Here is a 19808-nt window from a genome sequence, read left to right as displayed (position 1 = left end):
GGGTCACATTCACATGACCAGGCCAGATACACATCTCTTGTTGATATCGCAAGGTCGGTGGTGGACTGTTCCTTTCCTCTGCCCACAAATGTAGGTGAGCCGTCATTGAGTGTTTGTAGATCATGTCGAACAATAAGCTCGTTGATCTCTATCCCAAGCTGGTCTTGTGGACGAGAACACCAGCGAGGATGGTGAGCATTGAAGCCTCTGCACACCACAAATGATGGGCCACACTGAGAGACTAAGAATTCTAATAAGGTGATGTCTGAAGATAGTGTCGGTCGATAATATATATGCTTGCCACAGTCGTTGTGGTATCTCTGAGACTCGCAGTAACAGCTGTACATTCAAATTCGGCATCGCAGATATCGTATGTGTCAAAAAAATGTCGCAGTTTCACCCGAAAGGCGAAGCATCAATTGCGATAGCAAATTAGTGTAGAGCTATAGATAGCTTGCACGTGACGTCATGGACGCGGCTTCTCGTCGTGATGGTTCTCCAATATGACGCCTAGGATGACGTCCGTGTATATTATATTCACTGCCGCAATCAGCCATGCTTCAACGGAGGAAGGAAAGCTTAGGAAAGGCCCCTGCCCTACCGGCTGTGTTGGAGGGTGTGAGACACCAAGAGACGCAGCTGCTCGCCCTGCCGGTTCACCAAGATTGCGCCTATAGGATGACGTCAGTACAAGCTATCTATACGAAGTAAGGATAGTAGTTTTATCAGCTGCATAAACTTGGACATGCAGCAGCACCAGCAACGCGCAGAACTGTTGTCGACGCCGTCGGCATTTTGCCCGCGTTTGCACCGAACGCGCGCGGCGTTTTTATATAAATACGTATTTGGTGCCGCAGCTATACGTCGCCTCCCCCCCCTCCCTCCCGTCCCCCCACAGCCTTTCGCGTTTGCTTTCTATACATGGAAGGGAGGAAAGAGACGCTTAATTCTGCAGCCCTTCAGCGAGCACGGTGCAGAACGCGCGTTTGCTCTCGATGTGTGTTCGCTCCCCGTGAAAGCGCACGTCCCTCGCGCCCTTTCACTCGCACATACAGCGTCCGGAGCGCGGCGACGATTTCATCGCCGTTGACGTCATAGAGGGAGGCGAATATAAAATTTCTGGATGTAAAGTCCCCTCCCATCACACTTGGGAGCAAGGGGACTCCCCAAGGGTCGGTGCTATCACCCTTCCTATTCAACATAGTGATGAGGAGTCTCCCAGCGGAACTCAATAAGATTAAATCGATAAAATTTAGCATGTACGCGGATGATATCAACATCTGGGTTAACAGTGGGAGCGACGCAGCCATCGAACTTAAACTACAGATAGCGGCAAATATGGTGGAAGAGTATGCGGCCCGCAGAGGCTTGTCGTGCTCGCCACAGAAATCGGAGCTATTAATCATTGAGCCAAAACATCAAAGGAGACACGCTGGGGGCAGCATACCAATCAATGTATTCATAAACGGAAAGGAGGTTCCCAAGGTGGAGGAAATCAGAATTCTGGGCATGTATATCCAGAGAAATGGATACAACCTCACGACAATCAAAAAGTTAGAAGGATACGCGGCGCAAGTCACGGGGATCTTTAGGAGAGTTGCACTCAAAGGCAGGGGCCTCAAAGAGAACAGCCTCCTCAGGCTCATGCAAGCCTTTATTACTAGTCGAATAGCGTATGCCACACCGTATCTTGTTTTTAAACAAGAAGAAAAAGACAAAATAGACGCGATTATTAGGAAGAGCGTTAAGAGAGCCCTAGGACTCCCAGACTCAACCTCGACAGACCTTCTTCTCAAAATGGGGGTTCACAACACGCTAGTTGAACTCATTGAGGCAGTACGAGTATCTCAGTTGGAAAGATTAGGCCAGTCCAAAACAGGGAGAAAAATCATGGAATGGGTAGGAATCCAATGTGACAGGGGTGCCCCGACTGGCAAGAAGGACATACCGTTGGACGTGCGTAAACGCTTCCGAATTGCCCCCCTACCTAAAAATATGCACCCTATCTACAACAAAGAGAGGAGAGCTCACAGGGCTAAAGCTCTAGCAAATAAACTTAAAAACACGCCGGCGCATAAAGTAGCGTACGTGGACGCCGCTTGCGGCAGAGACGGGGCTGCGGTATCGACGGTGGTAGATGGCGACGGGTGCGTTAAGATAGCGTGCTCCACGTGTACGAGGGACGCCTGTACAACCGAGGAGGTTGCAATAGCGCTCGCTTGTGCGGGTACAAAAGCGGGAGTCATATTATGCGATAGCAAATTAGCTATCCGAAATTTTAGCAAAGGGCGAATCTCGGAAGAGGCCCTCAAAATTCTACTCAAAAACCCTCCTAGTAGGGACCGAACTTATGTTTGGGTTCCGGCCCATGAAGAAGTCGCAGGTAACGAAGCCGCTCACGAGCTCGCCCGAGCACTCTACCACCGGGCAACTCTAGAGCAGCCAGTTCCAGGGATCAAAGATAGCATCATCACGTACAGGGAAATTGTCGATCATTACAAAGCCGAAAGAAAAATCTTTCCGCCTCCGCATCGGTCTCTCTCTCTGGAGGACGCTCGCATTTGGCGGCGCCTCCAGGGAAACAATTATACATCACCATATTGGATCTACTTAACTCAGACGAGGGACTATAACGACGCCCTCTGCAAAATTTGTAAGGAGAAAGGTACGTTAGACCATGTAATATGGGAGTGTGCTGGTTCCCCAGGGGCCAAAGAAAACATTGACAGTAGAGAAGCCTGGGAGGCCTTGCTCCAGAGCGAGGCTGAAGACGACCAGAGTCAAGCAATCCGCCTGGCCGTTGAGGCCGTGAAGACTCACCGTCCTCAACGCGCGGGGACTGCTTCGTCCTCCCCCCCTACCTACGTGTAGGTTAAGAGGCGGGCACCCCAGCTCGGTGGAATAATAAAGTTTTCACTCACTCACTCACTCACGGCGACGGCAGAAATCTGCTTTGGAGTGTCCATATAATTGCTATCGCAATAATAACTGCGAAATGTAGGTCATCTCGGACGTATAACGATGCTTTTGAAGTATTTCGCGGATGCTTGGCGTCCGTGCACTGGAAGGACCCGCTTGCCGGTGCTGTGCATCGAGCGTTACTGTGGATGCCTACGTAACCTGGAAGTCTAAATTCTTCGTTTCTTACATTGGTTTCTTGAAGCGCTATAACATCTGGCGGGGTGTTCATTGCGAGGAGCCGAAGGACTAGATCGGCATGCCGCGGTCGTAAGGACCTGACATTCCATAGCAGCACAGAGGGACGGGGCTTTCCACGAGCATTCATGTTGTTTCTAGTGAAGGCCGTCGAGCACAGGAACAAGAGCCTCTGGAAGTTGCTTTGCGGCTAATGCTGCTGGTGTCTGACGACCGGCAATCAGAGATCTAACGACATTGACAAGCATCTTAAGCAGGTTGACAAGTTTTTCGTCATTGTTGACCGAGACTGCTGTAGGCACCCTATTTACACAGTGTTCTACTGTAGACGACGCCTTGGGTGGAGTTGGTTCCGCAGCTTTCCGAGGCGTGATCTTAGCAGATACTAGTTCGGACGCTTTCGATGGAAGCGCCGGCCACAATATCGCAGAGCAGGGGCGTAGCCATGAAGGCGAAAATGCTCGAGGCCCGTTTACTTAAATTTAGGTGCACGTTAAAGACCCCAGGTGGTCGAAATTTTTTCCGTAACCCCCCCCCCTCCCCCCGCCCCACTTACCCACCCTTTGTTCACATCGCTTCGCGCTGACATAATTCAAGGAACCGGTGCTACTATATCACAATTTCATTCCTGGGCGCTTCCGTTTGGGTTGGTAATTTACAGCGAATCATTTCTGCATATGGAAAAAAATCACAGCATATCCACGGGGTGAATGATGATGAGTGGGCGAAGCTCCGGAGGGAACCATCGGATCTCCCGCTTAAGGGGACGCTAGCACAAACGCGTTAGAAACGTGCAGTAAAAACTCTCTAGTAAGGGGGAGCGGCCACAGCGTCTTACGCAGCCATTTACACATGCCGGAACGTGCACCGCGTTTGCCAACGCCATCACTTGACTGCTGAGAGAGTATACCCCCGGTATTCATAAACGCTCCTCGACTTGCACTTCACTTGCCACCGCTTTGGGCAGCGCGTTCGAAACGCGTTGAAGGTAAGGCGGAGAGGCCACAGCGTCTTACACTAGCTTCTTACACGGGCCGTAACGCGCTAGCACAAACGCGTTAGAAACGCGCTAGAAACGCGGCCTTTCGTTAATGTTGGGTATTTATTGCCATCGTGGTGCGTGTGTCCATGTCCGCTTCGTGGCGTAGTGGGCTAACGCCGCGCGCTCGGAAGCGAGGGGTCCCTGGTTCGAGTCCGCGCTACGGACACAACTTCGGAATTTTTTTTCTCATTTTTCTCAGACTGGTTACACACTACTACTACGACGACGGGGACGGAACGGGTGCCGCTATAAGGAGCTTCGCCCCTAAAAAACTGTCACGGAGTTTGTCAAGGCTTTGACGCTCTCTGAGGTTTTGGGCGAGAATGTGGCGGCCGCATTCTGAAGCAACGAATGCGGCAGCCGCATTTTAGATGAAGGCGAAAATGCTCGAGGCCCGTTTACTTAAATTTAGGTGCACGTTAAAGACCCCAGGTGGTCGAAATTTCCGTATACATTTCCGCCGCTTCCCTTCAGGTGCCGGTTAGGCCGCGCTCGCGCAGTCTCTTAGGCTACGTTCACACTTGGTCTCGGAGCTGTCGGAAGCGGCAAAATCTTGCAAAAATCCACCCGCTATAGGCGGCAAAACATGCAGAAAAACAAGCGGCGAGCCAAATTGGTCTCGGACCGATTTTTTCGCTATGGCGAAGCGGAAACGCGGCGGAAAGTCGTTCTGCTCGACCGGAAGCTACACTAGCATGTAAACAACCGGTCGTAAAATTAAACATGGCACCAAAAGTGTAGGCTGCAATGCTGATCGACGCGATCAAGAACCACCCCTTGCTCTACGACAAGAGTGGTACTAAAACGTACTGTCAGCAATACTCGCGATAGTATGTCGCGCGACCGGAGGTGCGGCAACGAAGCCTTGGCGTGACCCAACTTCTGACGCTTTTGCAAAGCCAGGCGAACCTACCACCACCGTTTCCAAGGTGTCCGCGTCTTCCGTTTATTCATTGTCCATTTCTAGAAAACAAGTAGGTAGAAGTATAAAAGCCATTTCTTCTTCCACTTCCATGGCAGACAATAGTTGGGCAGATTCCTCGTTGGCGCTCCATAATTCGTGCACGTGCACGGTATGTTGCAGAAGTCGCGGGGTGCTTTTCTCGTCGCGACGATAGATTGGGAGCGTAGGTCTCACGTAGGACGCGCAGGCTTCGGCGAGCCCAACACAAGGGCCTGCCCGGGTTTTAGCTTTGGTGTTCCCGTTGCCGCTTTGGTGTCCTGGAGGCGCCGACAATAATACGAAATGATGAAATGTTATTACAACTTGTAAATAAAAGCTATTAAAGAAATATAATCACGCCTAGGCACCAACCTGTGACTCAGCGCTACCGCGCCCGTGTGAGGAGAATCACGGACCGCCAACGAGGAATTTACCGAAGGTCGCAAATGACAAGCGAAGTTGCACAAAATGATCACTTTTGATGACGGGTGGGTCAATGGATGAACATACCGCTCGAAATAATGCGATAATGAGCGCCACCACGCCGACAAACGTACGCAGACTAGATGGATGTGGACGAAAGCGGCAGCGGCGGTAGCAAAACAAATGTGAACAACTTGGACATGCGCGGAAAAGATTTTCCGGCCGCTTTGGCCTTTCCGCCCGCTTGCCGCTTCCCAAGTGTGAACGTAGCCAGTCTGCGCGCGAAACGTCTCTTGTATGCGATTGCGCCCCTACGGAAGGCTGGTTGTTACTGTTGTGTTGTTGAATCCCAAACCAGCAATTGCGCAAGGCTGGTAGTTGCTGTTGTGTTGTGGAATCCCAAACCAGCAATGTACACACGAAGGGGTTGATGCCAGCAGTGAAATTCCACCGACTCGCAACAGAATGAACGAAACAGACAGCCGACAAGCATGGATTACTGCTGTGCGCAGTACAGCGTAAGTAAACTCTTGTTGCAGGCGCTGACAGTTCTCGTCGGAGTTCACGCGTCCTGAGAAATTGATTATGTGCATTATGCACTGAACAAGACCGGAGTTCATTCCTGCATCACTACTATTCACTAGTACACCAATCAGTCGAGATCCTGTGAGGTACAAGGCCGCTTCCTGTTTGCACCGGCGTAAGTGAAGCAGAAATGAGTTGCACGCACTACTTAAGATGCGTACACATGCCATATCTATGCTGTGCGGTGAAATATTCTGTACAATTCTGAATCTGTTGACGTAAAGGTAAATGACGGCTGCACACTCGCACACAGCGGAAGACACAGCGGCCCATGCACTTGCCGCAGGAAATGCAACCCTCTCGTATGAGGGAGCAGGGCGACGAAAGCTTCGAAAAAAAAAAGCCTTCCCCGTTTTGCGCGTACTTAAGTTTTCCAGCGCAAAGACGCAGCGAACAAGTTATTGCTATGGTAGTATGTATAGCCTGGTCACGCATGCATTTTCACGTGTATAGCCGACCTTGACATGTGAAACGCACTTTGCCCCGACGAGGACGACGCCACCTACGCTTAACGAAGATTAACAATTAATGATGGCTTTTCCGATCGGGCGGGTCGTCTCAATGATGCGTTTTCGAAGACTGGTTCATTCAGTGGCGCGATGAGAGACCGTTGCTCCAAACGCCCACTGTACCTGTCGTGCTTTACTGAGCTTGCTTTACTTTTCACTTAATTTCTTCACAAGCACACGCGAGGGGGGGGGAAGGGGGTCCCATGTTTTTGATATACATGTATAGAGTCTGCTTAAACTACCGATATTTATTATCGATCACGCCACGTAGAGGAAAACAGACGCGTGCGTAAGTTTTGCCATTTGTAGCCACTGGACGGGCACTGCGGCTACTCAGCTTCTCTCCTGATGCCTTCTTCTTAGCTTTCAGAACCTTTTGTTTTTTCTTCAGTGTGGGACATTCTTTGTCTGTTGCCAAGTGTTCACCGTTACAGTTCGGGCACCGAGATGTCGGACTGTCGCAAGAATTTGCGTCGTGATTTTGACCATATCTGGCACAAACCACAGCACTTGTGCAGAAACCCTGCACATGACCAAGTTTTAAATATTTGCGGCACTGTAAGGGTCTCGGTACGAAGGGCCGAACTGGGTATCGCACTAGTCCAGTCTTTATATGATTAGGCAGTTTTGCACAGTCGAACAGAATCTTAACACACTTTGACGATCCGAGCCGTCGAGCGCTGATGATTTTGCATGGTGGCGTACAAACGATCATACTTTTTAAGACGTCGTCTTCAAGTTCTAGGTCAACATCAGATATGACGCCAGCTGTTACATTCGTGCCCTGTGGTATGTAAGCCCGTGTGTTATTGACACCACAGAGTTGAGACAGGCCAAGTAGAGTTTGCACCATCTTCTGATCTGTTGCGTCCACGGCAATATTTTCCTTGGGTTCACTCGAACCTCTTGAATAAGACCCGGTGCCAGTTTGAAGGAAAAAATCATGCAGTTTCTGTTTGGAGATAGCATTCAGGCTTACCATCACGTCGACCGATACGAAGGCTACTGTCGTAGTCACGATGCTGTTGTATATGATGGTTGCTTCGCTTGATGACGATGCCGAAGACTTCTGTCTTGAACGCCGATGCTTAGCAGGTATGAAGGCATCCGAGTCGTCCGACCTGGCGTCAGACTCGGAATCGGCAGTTTCTGCTTCCACTGAGGAGCTGAGGCGCTTCCTTACGACGGGAGGTCTATCCCTGCCGCTAGACGGGTCCACCACCACCATAGCAGGCTTCGCAGGGAGGGCCTCCCAGCAAAGCAGCAGTCTTGAAGGCCCGTACAAACAGCGCTGGGTGTTGTTGATGCACAATTAAACACAAAAAACTTCAGCATCAAAAGGAACCACCAGCCGAACGCACAAACGTCTTCCTGTGCTCCTGCGCTACTGCGTAAATAGCAGTGAGAATGTAAACCATGAACTGGACTCACTGCTGGTTAGTGGGAAGGTTGAAGAGGCTTCTCACACGATAAAGAAATCCGCAATGGTTTATTTGTGCTTCTGCGCTACTGCGTAAATGAAGCATTGTGGATTTCTTTATCATGTGAGAAGCTTCTTCAACTTTCCCACTAACCAGCAGTGCGTCCAGTTCATGGTTTAAATCCTCACTGCTGAAGAGAAGTGTCAAATCACCCTCTTCACAGTTGTCACCGGTGGTAGCTTTCACCAAATCGTAGAAACTAAGGCAGTTCAAGGTGAGCAAAAATTTGGCAGCAGTACGATAGTAGCATCCAAGCACGAAACAATGTTTTGGCACCATGAATACGCATATAGACTTGCTGCAGCACAAAAAGAAACGAACGTAACTTCCCACAGGACAGGGCGGGCGGTGTCACTGAAGCAGCAGAGCCGGCGCGACTCTCATCGGGCGACGTGATGATGATGATGATTTATTTGTGTCAACGCGTGTCAACGACTGCGCGCGCCCCCTCGCGGCTTCCTACCGGCGGCTTCAATGTGCCCCGTAGGCGCTGCGTGCCGCTCATCACACTTGCCTATTCTAGTCACTGTAGTTACACAGTGTCTAGAATGGGGGTGCGACTGTTTTCACAACAAATCCGTGCAAGGGTGGGGCCTCGCCTCGATGACGTATCACCATTTTCTTTTTTTTTTTCTCTCTCTCTCTCTGTTTAGCGGCGCGGTCGGTGTGCGGCGCCTCAGTTCGGATCAGCTCATCCCACGTGAGCGAGAAGTTGGCTCGTATCATATTCGCGGCGTGCGTTGTTTTGTTTCGCTTGTGAAAGCGCGTAATGCAACGATGAGGGAGCCTCCTGACCGACAGAAGGCGATCGAAAAGTACCTCCAAGGGCAAAAAACATGCGCAGATGCTTACAAAACAAACGCCCAAGCGCAGCTCTGAAGCATTTATGTAAAGACCACAGGGGCAGACTTTCTCGTTTTTAAAAGTCACAATTAGCTTGCATGCGCGGTTCTAATCATGACTGAAACCGAAAAATATCAGTTCAGTTATTTTTACGTTTATCGAAATTTCTGAGGATCGGGAAACATTTCTGTGCATATTTTGGCGCTGTTTTTTACTTTACTAGCCCAAAAATACGTCCTTACCTGAGGATCGGGTCATGTCGCGGTAACCAGAACAATACTCCACTCAAACCGAAATAAATCGGTGCCAGGGGAACTCTGAACCAGTAACCAGAACAATGATAACCCGATCTTCAAAAAGGCGAATCAAGATAAAAAAAATTGTGTAGTGTTGCGCACTAACAGAAATTGAAAACAAGTCGTTCTGCCGGGTTGAATCCCTGGTTAAAATTACTACTGCGTTTTTCAATGATAAATCTACGCGCAGAGCGAAACATTAAGAAGCAGTCGATACATCCTTACATTTAGACGGCTTTTTCAGGTCTCTTGATGTCCGCACAGCATACCTCTCGTTGACGGCAGCCAAGGACCTCTCAAAAAGCTTAAGCTCATCGACTGACTTCAGGTAGCCATGGGAGTAGCCGTCTTCATGATGATGTAACCCTTGGAGGCACTTTTCGATCGCCTTCTGTCGGTCAGGAGGCTCCCTCATCGTTGCATTCCGCGCTTTCACAAGCGAAACAAAACAACGCACGCCGCGAATATGATACGCGCGCCAAGTTCTCGCTCACGTGGAATGAGAGGTACTTTTCGATCACCTTCTGTCGGTCAGGAGGCTCCCTCATCGTTGCATTCCGCGCTTTCACAAGCGAAACAAAACAACGCACGCCGCGAATATGATACGCGCGCCAAGTTCTCGCTCACGTGGAATGAGAGGTACTTTTCGATCACCTTCTGTCGGTCAGGAGGCTCCCTCATCGTTGCATTCCGCGCTTTCACAAGCGAAACAAAACAACGCACGCCGCGAATATGATACGCGCTCCAAGTTCTCGCTCACGTGGAATGAGAGGTACTTTTCGATCACCTTCTGTCGGTCAGGAGGCTCCCTCATCGTTGCATTCCGCACTTTCACAAGCGAAACAAAACAACGCACGCCGCGAATATGATACGCGCGCCAAGTTCTCGCTCACGTGGAATGAGAGGTACTTTTCGATCACCTTCTGTCGGTCAGGAGGCTCCCTCATCGTTGCATTCCGCGCTTTCACAAGCGAAACAAAACAACGCACGCCGCCAATATGATACGCGCGCCAACTTCTCGCTCACGTGGAATGAGCTGATCCGAACCTAGGCGCCGCACAGCGACCGCGCCGCCGAGGGAAAAAAAAGAAAATGGTGAAACGTCATCGAGGCGAGTCCACGTCATCGAGGCGAGGCCCCGCCCCTGCACGGATTTGTTGTTAAAACAGTCGCACCCCTAGAACGGGGCTCCTGCTTTGCCCAGGGGGCGCTACGAAAATAGTACGAAAATGGTGCTAAAGAGCGCCCTCTCTCCTGAACTGGGTGGTACCAAACTCGGTCGTCTGCTTCGGAAAGCATGTTTACAATATGGGCCCGCCACTTTCGGTTGTGTTGTACCACGGCCTGCAAAAAATATCGGGCGCCGAACATTTTTTCAGAGGTGGCACGCTGCGTAAAGGCAAGAAATTATGCAACGCCGAATACGTGTACGCCGTTCAATGAATAAGCTAGCGGCGAAGTTTTAGCGCGGTGTCAATCGCTAGTGAATTCAGCGAGTCGCGTACGAAGTTGAACTTCAGGTAAGGTTTGCACGCTGCTAGATTCAGGCGCACAAACGCGAGGGAATGTTTGCTAGAAATGAATTCACAGCAGCGATAAGCCGACGTCATGTGTACGGAACTATTCGATCGCACGACGGTACGTGCCGCGACGGCAGCGGTCTTTCAGCATGCCGCGAAACGGCGGGCTTCCTGTAATCTTTGTTGACTACATGCCGCTAGACAAGTAGTTATGCCTGCGCTGTAGTAGCTGTGTGTCTGACCCTTTAGCAACTGATAAATAACTGATGCAATGCATATTCTCTCGCAGTAACGTACTACGTGCGAGCTCATGCGCTGCTCGCTTGATGTAGCTTTTAATGACAGCGCTCGAACATCGATGTGCTGTAATCAATACTGCCTTGCTGGTGCTGCCTCAACGTGCTGGCTTGAGGTCAAGGATGAGTACACTTAACTCTCAAACCTGTGCTGCTCGTAGTAGGGTAGTGAAGTTATCCAGCGCGCCCGACGCTCCGCTTCGTGAGGCCTTGAAGGAAAACGGTAGAATCTGATGCTGGGATTCAGGCCTTCTTGCTCGTGGCAACTCAAGACGCAGCAGTAACGACGGTGACGCTCTTTCGAGGCTGAGCTAGGTCCCTTCGGATAGGCGTCGACGATTCCTTCTGCTTCCAGTGTTACGTCCCACGGCACACGGAGAGTCCGTTTTTGTTAAACTAGGTTGCGGCCCGCTCACGGCGTGTCTGTGAGAAGTGACGAGCCTTGTCGCACTCGCAAAAGGGCAGAAAATGTGCGAATCGACGCAAAACTCAGGCTAGAAACGTGCTTCGCCAAAGCCAGGGTTCAGTACTACACAAGCTGGTACTACCACGGCCGCCTGGATCTGCGCGCGCGGCGGGGTTGCTACGGCCGTCCCATTCGACGCGCGCCCAAGTGAAAAAAATGTAATTGAGGAAGTTCCCCCGCGTGGCGGCGCTGTGCTCCCCTCCCCTCGTTCTCATTGACTCAGTGTATTGAGATACCAGAAAAGGAACCCTTTGGCTCGCATTTCTGGATATCAAGGGAGCCAGTGTAAACCAAAAGGATTTGTGGGACATACATGTGGAAGATGGAGTAAGTAATCTTTTAAAAGATATCTATAAAAGTAACAAGGTGCTTATAAAATGGGAAATCAAGGTATCCGGGCCTATACAGATACAGCAGGGGCTTAGGCAGGGGTGCCCTCTGTCACCTCTGTTGTTCATGCTGTATTTACAAGGATTAGAGAAAAAATCAGAGAGGAGCGGACTTGGCTTCAACCTTTCCTTTGTCAAGCAAGGAGAATTGATTAAACAGTCATTACCAGGACTGATGTACGCGGATGACATTGTACTTATGGCTGACAGCAAGGAAGACTTGCAGAGATTAATGGACATCTGTGGTAAAGAGGGAGATAGCTTAGGTTTGAAGTTTAGTAAAAAAAAATCTGCAGTCGTGATTTTAATGATAATCAGGGCAGCGAGCGTAGGATACAGGAGGTTACGCTGGAGGTGGTGGATAAGTACAATTATCTTGGAGTGTGGATAAACAATGGGGCTGAGCACCTAACGGAACATGAAAAATATGTAACGGCTAAAGGTAGCAGAAATGCAGCTCTGATGAAAAATAGGGCACTGTGGGATTACAATAGGTACGATACGAAGTGGTGAGAGGGATTTGGAAAGGGGTGATGGTCCCTAGTTTGACTTTCGGTAATGCGGTCCTGTGCATGAGATCAGAGGTTCGAGCAAGGTTGGAAGTTAAGCAGCGAGGGGTAGGTAGACTTGCTCTGGGAGCACACGGAAATACACCAAATCAGGGGGTACAGGGTGACATGGGATGGACGTCATTCGAGGGCAGGGAAGCCAGCAGCAAGATAGAATTTGAGGAGCGATTGAGAGAAATAGCAGAAAAGTGGTGGGCAAGGAGAGTTTTCAGTTATTTGTACATGAGGAATGTTGACACAAAATGGAGGAAGCTGACCAGAAAATTGTCAATCAAATATTTGGACTGCAGGAGGGGTGCAAACCAGGAAACAGCGGTTAAGAAAAAGGTTGAAGAAACAGAGAGGGGTCTGTGGAAAACAGGGATGCAGATGTAATCAGCACTGGGAACATACAGAACTTTCAAGCAATAAATTGCCAAAGAAAATATCTATGATAGTTCTAGGGGAAGCTCTTTGTTGTTTGAAGCCAGGACGGGAGTATTGCGGACTAAGATGTACCGAGTCAAGTACAAAGGTACTAAGTACACGTTGTGCGGTGCGTGTGGAGAAGAAGAGGAAACGGCTGAACACCTCATACTTTTCTGTAAAGGGCTTAACTCTACAGTGCAAAGCAACGGGGCTGATTTTTTTTCAGAGTATTGGGGTTTAGGGACAGTGAAAGCAAAATAGACTTTAAGCGGGTAGAAATAACCAAACGGAGGTTATCTGATTGGTGGCTAAAATCAAGGCAGGGGTGAAATTTCACCCACCGCAAAGTACAAAATATGTTAATAGTCATGGCTAGGTGGCGTATGCCACCGCCCGATTTAAAGGGTTCAGCCTCATCCATCCAATCATCCATCCATCCCTACTGACGGAGTCGCGGCCGTGGCTTGGAGAGATGCGCATTTGACACCGTGCACGTGGTGAAGAGGGCTTGATCGTTGGCCCAGAAGTGTATTGACAGCTGCAGGAAAGTGCACGAGAATCAAGGTACGTGGTGATATATTCTTCAGTCGGCTTTACACAGCGAGAGTGTTTCTCTGTAGGGTAATACGATCGAGACGCCTAGGCAGGGTGTTTACGCGAGTTCGTGTGGTGCATTGCATCTGCCTTGAGACATGTATTCTGGCGAGTGAGTTGCCGCTGTGCCTAAGCGCTTCCCCTGACCCTACTTGTCATTCTTTTCTTGCGCTCGCTTTTCGGTTCTTCCAAAAGAAACGTATTTCATCATCGTGGTCTCTGTATGGCTACGTACATTCTCGGGTCGAGCGCTGTGTTCACAGAAGTCTTCATATACAGGCATCACGGGGGTAATAATTTTGCGGTACATTTTCTCCGACCTGATGTACCGGCCAAATTAATTATTCGGGGTCCTTGCACATATGCGCGTCACATTTGCATGGTCAATTTACATAGCAAATTTATAAAGCCCCTAATGTCAAACATTAGCGCAGCCGTTAGAGACACAGCGGCTTACCACGTACGAAAAAAAAAAAACTAATGAATAAGGCACTGAGCCGAAAAGTTCTACACGTTCGAAGAGAGCACTACGAGTGCGCAAGGGCTGTGAGTTTGCCATTATAAATTATTGTATGCATTGTGAATGTGTTCTGCTGGTAATTTCACCATGAATACAAACATCACATGCACGTATGTACAGATGTCTCAGAAAGTTGCTGAAAGAAGTTGTCGCAGTTTCACCTGAAAGGCGAAGCATCAATTGCGATAGCAAATTTGAAGACAGCTATACGGAGTAATGATAGCAGCTTTATCAGCTGTATAAACTTGGGCATGCAGCATCACCGGCAACACGCAGAACTGTTGTCGACGCCGTCGGCGTTTTGCCCGCGTTCGCTCAAAATGCGTGCGGCGTTGGTGACTGTTGCCGGGACCTCTGATATAAATAGGCACTTGGTGCCGCAGCTAAACATCGCCTCCCTTCCCTCCCTCTCCCCCTCCCCCACGGCCTCTCGCGCTTCTTCAAGAAGGTACGTTTACTCTACATATATGGTGATTGTAGAGGAGGAAAGAGACGCCTACTTCTGCAGCCCTTAAGGGAGCACAGCGCAGAACGCGCGTTTGTTCTCCGCCGTGCGTTCACTTCCCGTGAAAGCGCGCGTCCCTCGCGCCCTTTCACTCGCACATACAGCGTTCGGCGCGCGGCGACGATTTCATCTCCATTGACGTCATACGGAACCTCACGGCGACGGCGACGGCGACGGCGACGGCGACGGCAACGGCGACGGCGACGCCGACGGCAGAAATCTGCTTTTGAGTGTCCATATAATTGCTATCGCAATAAAAATCTCTGCTGCCTCGTTAGCCAGGTGGCATTCCTTCTAGCAGATAGAGCTCGAATGCCTTCTCTCGCTTGTAGGCTTTCCATTGGCATGCTGCGCTTGAGCGCGCGGAAATCATTTCCGCCAAATTTGGCTCACGAGTGTACTCGTTTGGGGCAGCACCATCCCGACAGAGCCTGGAGCGCAAAGCAAAAAAAAAAAAATAGAATAGAATAGAATAGAATCCACTTTATTTCCAACACACAAGTTGGGGGGCAACACACAATAGCGACAGGGGCCATCGGTGCTTCTGCGCGCCTTTTTGTTCAGCACAAATGTTCGCGATTTCTTATAAAGCGATATATTTAAGGTGGCGCAAATCGTCTCGCGCGCAGCCGTAGCAAGGCAGTTGAGGGGTCGGAGGCGCGCGCCGCGGTCCGGCGAAAGGAGCGGCCACGACCCACTGAAATACTGACCTGCTCAGCTGGCGGCTCTCTGTGGAGCTCTCGTTCCAGAGTTCGCCGCTAAGAGGGCGCTCGAGTTGCCCCACCCGCTCCTTAGATGGAAGACATACCAAGAAAAGAAAAGGGTTGCGAGTGAGCTCGTGCAAGAGAAAATTAAATGCGCAAGTGAACGTTGGGTGCATAACATTCACAAAAGAGACAAAGGCGCTCCAAAATGATTCTGGAACCATATAAAAGCACTCGGAGCTCCAAATAAAGCTCGCAAACGGCTATAAGGGATGAAGACGGTAACATCTACGAAGGATACGATGTGCTACGGTACATCACAGACGTTATTAGGGATAACTTCGGCACGAAAAAAAGCGTAGTTCAGACAACAGATCCAGCAACAGCAGAGAGGCCAGAGAGATCAAAATTCAGCATAGAAAGCTTTTATTGGAAAAAGGCAGCAGAAAATGTCCCTAACAACACGGCAGCAGGACCCGATGAAATCCCAATACAGCTAATCAAAAACATCGGTCCAAAAAGCAATGCCATAGAGCAAGTGATTAGAACAAAGAATACTCTCGTTGGATGGCGTGAAAGCAAGATGAATTTCATCTACAAAGGCAAAGGAGATAAGGATAAGACGAGCTCGTACAGGCCAGTTACAGTAACGTCGGTGATATATAGAATGGCAAGGCAAGCCATAAAATTAGAACTGTCGAAGTGGGTGGAGGAAAACGGTGTATTGGGGGAACTACAGAATGGGTTCAGGCCAGGCAGACGCTTAGAAGACAATATGTTTGTACTAACTCAGTGCATAGAGATTTCAGTAGCTCAGAAAAGACCTTTATGGATAGCATTTCTAGATATTAAAGGAGCTTATGACAACGTAGACAGGGAATTGTTGGGGGATATTCTTCAATACGAAGGCATAGATGACGATTTCGTGGAGCTGCTGAGGGAGACATATAGAGACAACCAAGTACAAGTGGCATGGGAAGGCCGAAAAGGAAATGAAATGGTGGGAATTCACCAAGGATTGAAGCAACGATGCCCTCTGTCACCATTGTTGTTCACGCTTTACGTCAGGGGTATAGAAAGACGACTGGAAAACAGCGAATTAGGTTTTGATTTATCCTACATGCGTAATGGACAAATGGTGCAACAGAAGGTCCCCAGACGACACAGACGCAGACGACATTGTGCTACTAGCGGACAATAAAAAAGATTTACAGATACTTGCGAATATCGGTGGAAATGCAGCGACAAATCTAGGCCTTAAGTTTAGCACAGAGAAATCAGGAATTATGATCTTTAATGAACACACGAGTAACTTCGTGGTGTCAATTCACCAGCAAGTAATACCCATAGTGAAGCAATATAAGTACCTCGGCGTACACATAAACGAAGGAAAGAATTACTCAAGCAACCACCAAGATAATCTGAAAATAAAGGGGAAGCGGAATGCAGCAATAATGAAACACAGAGCACTGTGGGGCCACAATAAGTATGAGGTGGCGCGTGGAATCTGGAAAGGAGTAATGGTGCCAGCGCTAACATTCGCAAATGCCATTATATATGCTTAAAATCGGATATATTGGCAAGTTTGGAAGTTAACCAAAGATCAGTAGGCCGGTTGGCTTTGGGAGCCCACGGTAGTACCACAAATGAAGCAGTGCAGGGTGACATGGGTTGGGCCTCTTTTGAAGTCAGAGAAGCACAGAGCAAAATTAGTTTTGAAGAAAGGCTCAGGAACATGGATGAAAATAAATGGGCGGTTAAAGTGCACAAGTATCTCTACATGAAAAGCGTGGACACAGAATGGAGGAAGACGTCAAGGAAGTTGGCAACCAAGTACAGGATAATCGAAACTGCAAATAGACAACCAGGAGCCATCAGAAAGAAATTGAGAGAAATAGAGACCGTGAATTGGATGCAAAGAATGGAAACAAAAAAGGACAATGGAGATTTACAAGAATGCGAAGAAAGAAATTAGAAGGGAAAATCTGTACGATAACACAAAGGGAAAATTTATTTTCATCCATGTTCCTGTCTTGCTATTTGAGGCTCGAGCCGGTCGCCTAAGAACCAAAACATACCGGAGCAAATATTCGGAACTATATGAGGCATGTGTATGCTGCAGTAAAGATCCAGAGACCACTCAGCACATCCTAATGGAATGCGACGGGATCCACCCAGTGAGAACCGTAGGTAACGTGCAACTACCTGAAGCGCTTGAGTTTAAAGTGGAAGGAAACATAAACAGATCAGCCATAGAGATAAGCAAGAGACGATTAGAGTACTGGTGGAAAAAAAGCAGGGAAAAGATGGATACGACCTGATCTCTTAAAATCATAGGTAGCGGAACAAGGTAAATTTTTGAAAAAGAAATATATTGAGAGGTATACAAAAATGCTAGATAAAGAACATGTATAGTATACCTGATTAAATGAAGCAGGCTAGGTGACTATTTGTCGCCGCCCCGTTTCAAAGTGGATGCCAATAAATCATCATCATCATCCAAGCATTGACGGGCAATGGTCACAGCATACGCGGGCGCACTGTACAAGTGCTTCACTCACGCAACGTGCTCAAATTCAGGCATATTTTGATTTATTGTAATGTTTGCGACAGTGGCGCACCGGCAGGGGGGGGGGGGGGTTCCCCCCCCCCCCCCCCCCCCGTTTTGTTTAACCGTTTTCTTTCCTTGCGCCTTTGAGTACTGCAACTAAGATGTAAGACGCGCAATCGTCTGCACACTCGCAAACTTGCTCAAATATCTAATGTTTTGACGATTTCCCATGAAGCAATTGAAAGTAGTGCTTTTTAGATGGCATTGGCAAACTGCAACCCCCCCCCCCCCCCCCCGGCATAAATCCTGGATGCGCTACTGGTTTGTGGTAGTGAGAATGTTCATCTGCACTTCAGCCAACATTTCAAAGCGTTTATTTACAAAAGAATCAACTGCACCAAGACTGGTGTACGATTCGGTTCTTCAGCAAATAACTGATGCTGCGCACGTTTCTTTCTTTGTTTTGTTGACCGTCAGACCGTGCAAGTGCGAAACCATATAATGCGCTCTTCAGTAGAGCCCTCATGTGTAAATACTATTTCCAGCGGTTGCTTGGACGGCAGTTGAATTTTTTTCTTTTCTTTTCTTTCTTAGCTGGCGCTGAATGTTTTCATGTTGCTAGATTTGTTTGGGACTCTTTAAGAAATAGTTTGGGTCCCGGAGAGTGTCTAAGGAGCATTGTACTGTTCAAGAAAGTCTACCATACGCTCTCTTTTCTAAAAAGTCTAGCAATTATTTCCTGGTGCAGTTGCCGAGCCCGCACTGCTGTGTCGCCATTGCTGTCGAATGTGCCCATATTATCCATGCCTTGCTTATTTTGGCCGGTGATGTTGAAACGAACCCCGGTCCTGACATTCCTGAAAGCCTACTAACCGAATTGCGAAAACTAACCGCTGGTCAGAACCAGCTGATCACTGAAATTCAGGGTCTTAAGTCGCAACTTACTTCTACCGACAAAGCAATTACTGATCTAAGCAAACGAATGAACGACCTTGAGGGTCACTACCAGACGCTTTTGCCCATTCGAAACGAAGTGGATGCAATGCGCACCACGACTGAGCAGGCTATTTTTCGCATTTCCGAGCTCGAAGCACGCATCGACGATGCCGAAAATCGTTCACGGCGGGCTAACTTAATTTTTTACGGCATTCCTGAGCCTTCCTGCTCGGAAACCACTGCCGACTGCGAAAGATTGATTGTGGATCTGTGCCGCGATAAGTTGCAACTGATGATTGATCCAAAAGAAATAGAACGTGCACATCGCATCGGTCGTCACTCCCCCAATCACTCTCGCCCCGTCATAGCGAAATTTACATTCCATAAAACCAAAGTAAACATCCTTTCGAATGGCCGAAGGCTTAAGGGCACTGACTACAGTATTAGTGAGGACTTTTCTCGATCAGTTGGAAATTCCCGAAAACATCTCCTTGCGTTCGCAAAAGGTAAAGGCGTTCCATTTTCTCTGCGCTTTAAGACCTTGTTCATTGGTTCAAGAAAATATACTTTTGATGCCGCCTCGAGTAGTGTTAAAGAGGTGGCATAGCAGCTACATCACCCCAAACAGAAAAATAACATAACACCGACTTGCTGCAGAGATAGCGCTTCGCTTTCTATAATATACACCAACGTGCGCAGTTTCCTCCCAAAGCGTGAATTGGTGTCTAACATAGTCTTATCAACCGGTAGTGACATACTATTACTAACTGAGACATGGCTGAGCAGCGCCGTTACTGATAGCGAAGTTCTAGCAGACCTGCCCGGTTTCTGCCTCTATCGGAACGACCGCGAAGGAACCCGTGGTGGTGGTGTACTAGTCGCTGTTCGCGAGCAGTTACCATGCTCGCTACTTAACGTTACGTCAGATCTTGAGATGCTATGGGTGATAATCGATACCTTTCCAAAAAAAGTGCTACTTGGTATCTGTTACAGACCGCCCAATGCTACTTCTGATTTCTGTCATCAACTTAACAACGTCATAAGCGAACTGGTAACCACCCGCCCAAACGCG

General features: G+C 48.8%; 1 protein-coding gene across 1 annotated transcript in view; it reads left to right on the top strand.

Annotated features, from left to right (window-relative positions):
- LOC119433602 (uncharacterized) overlaps nucleotides 1-19603 on the top strand; it is a 69707-nt gene extending 50104 nt beyond the window's left edge. The window contains exon 3 of the mRNA XM_049659051.1: nucleotides 18464-19603. Within this exon, the coding sequence (XP_049515008.1) occupies nucleotides 18464-19343 (880 nt within the window). The 3' untranslated portion in view covers nucleotides 19344-19603. The remainder of the gene's footprint in view (nucleotides 1-18463) is intronic.
- Nucleotides 19604-19808: the final 205 nt, after the last annotated feature.

This window comes from Dermacentor silvarum, chromosome 11 (assembly GCF_013339745.2).
Source record: "Dermacentor silvarum isolate Dsil-2018 chromosome 11, BIME_Dsil_1.4, whole genome shotgun sequence".
NCBI classification, from domain to species: Eukaryota; Metazoa; Arthropoda; class Arachnida; order Ixodida; family Ixodidae; genus Dermacentor; species Dermacentor silvarum.
This window is presented reverse-complemented; position numbering and strand designations above follow the sequence as displayed.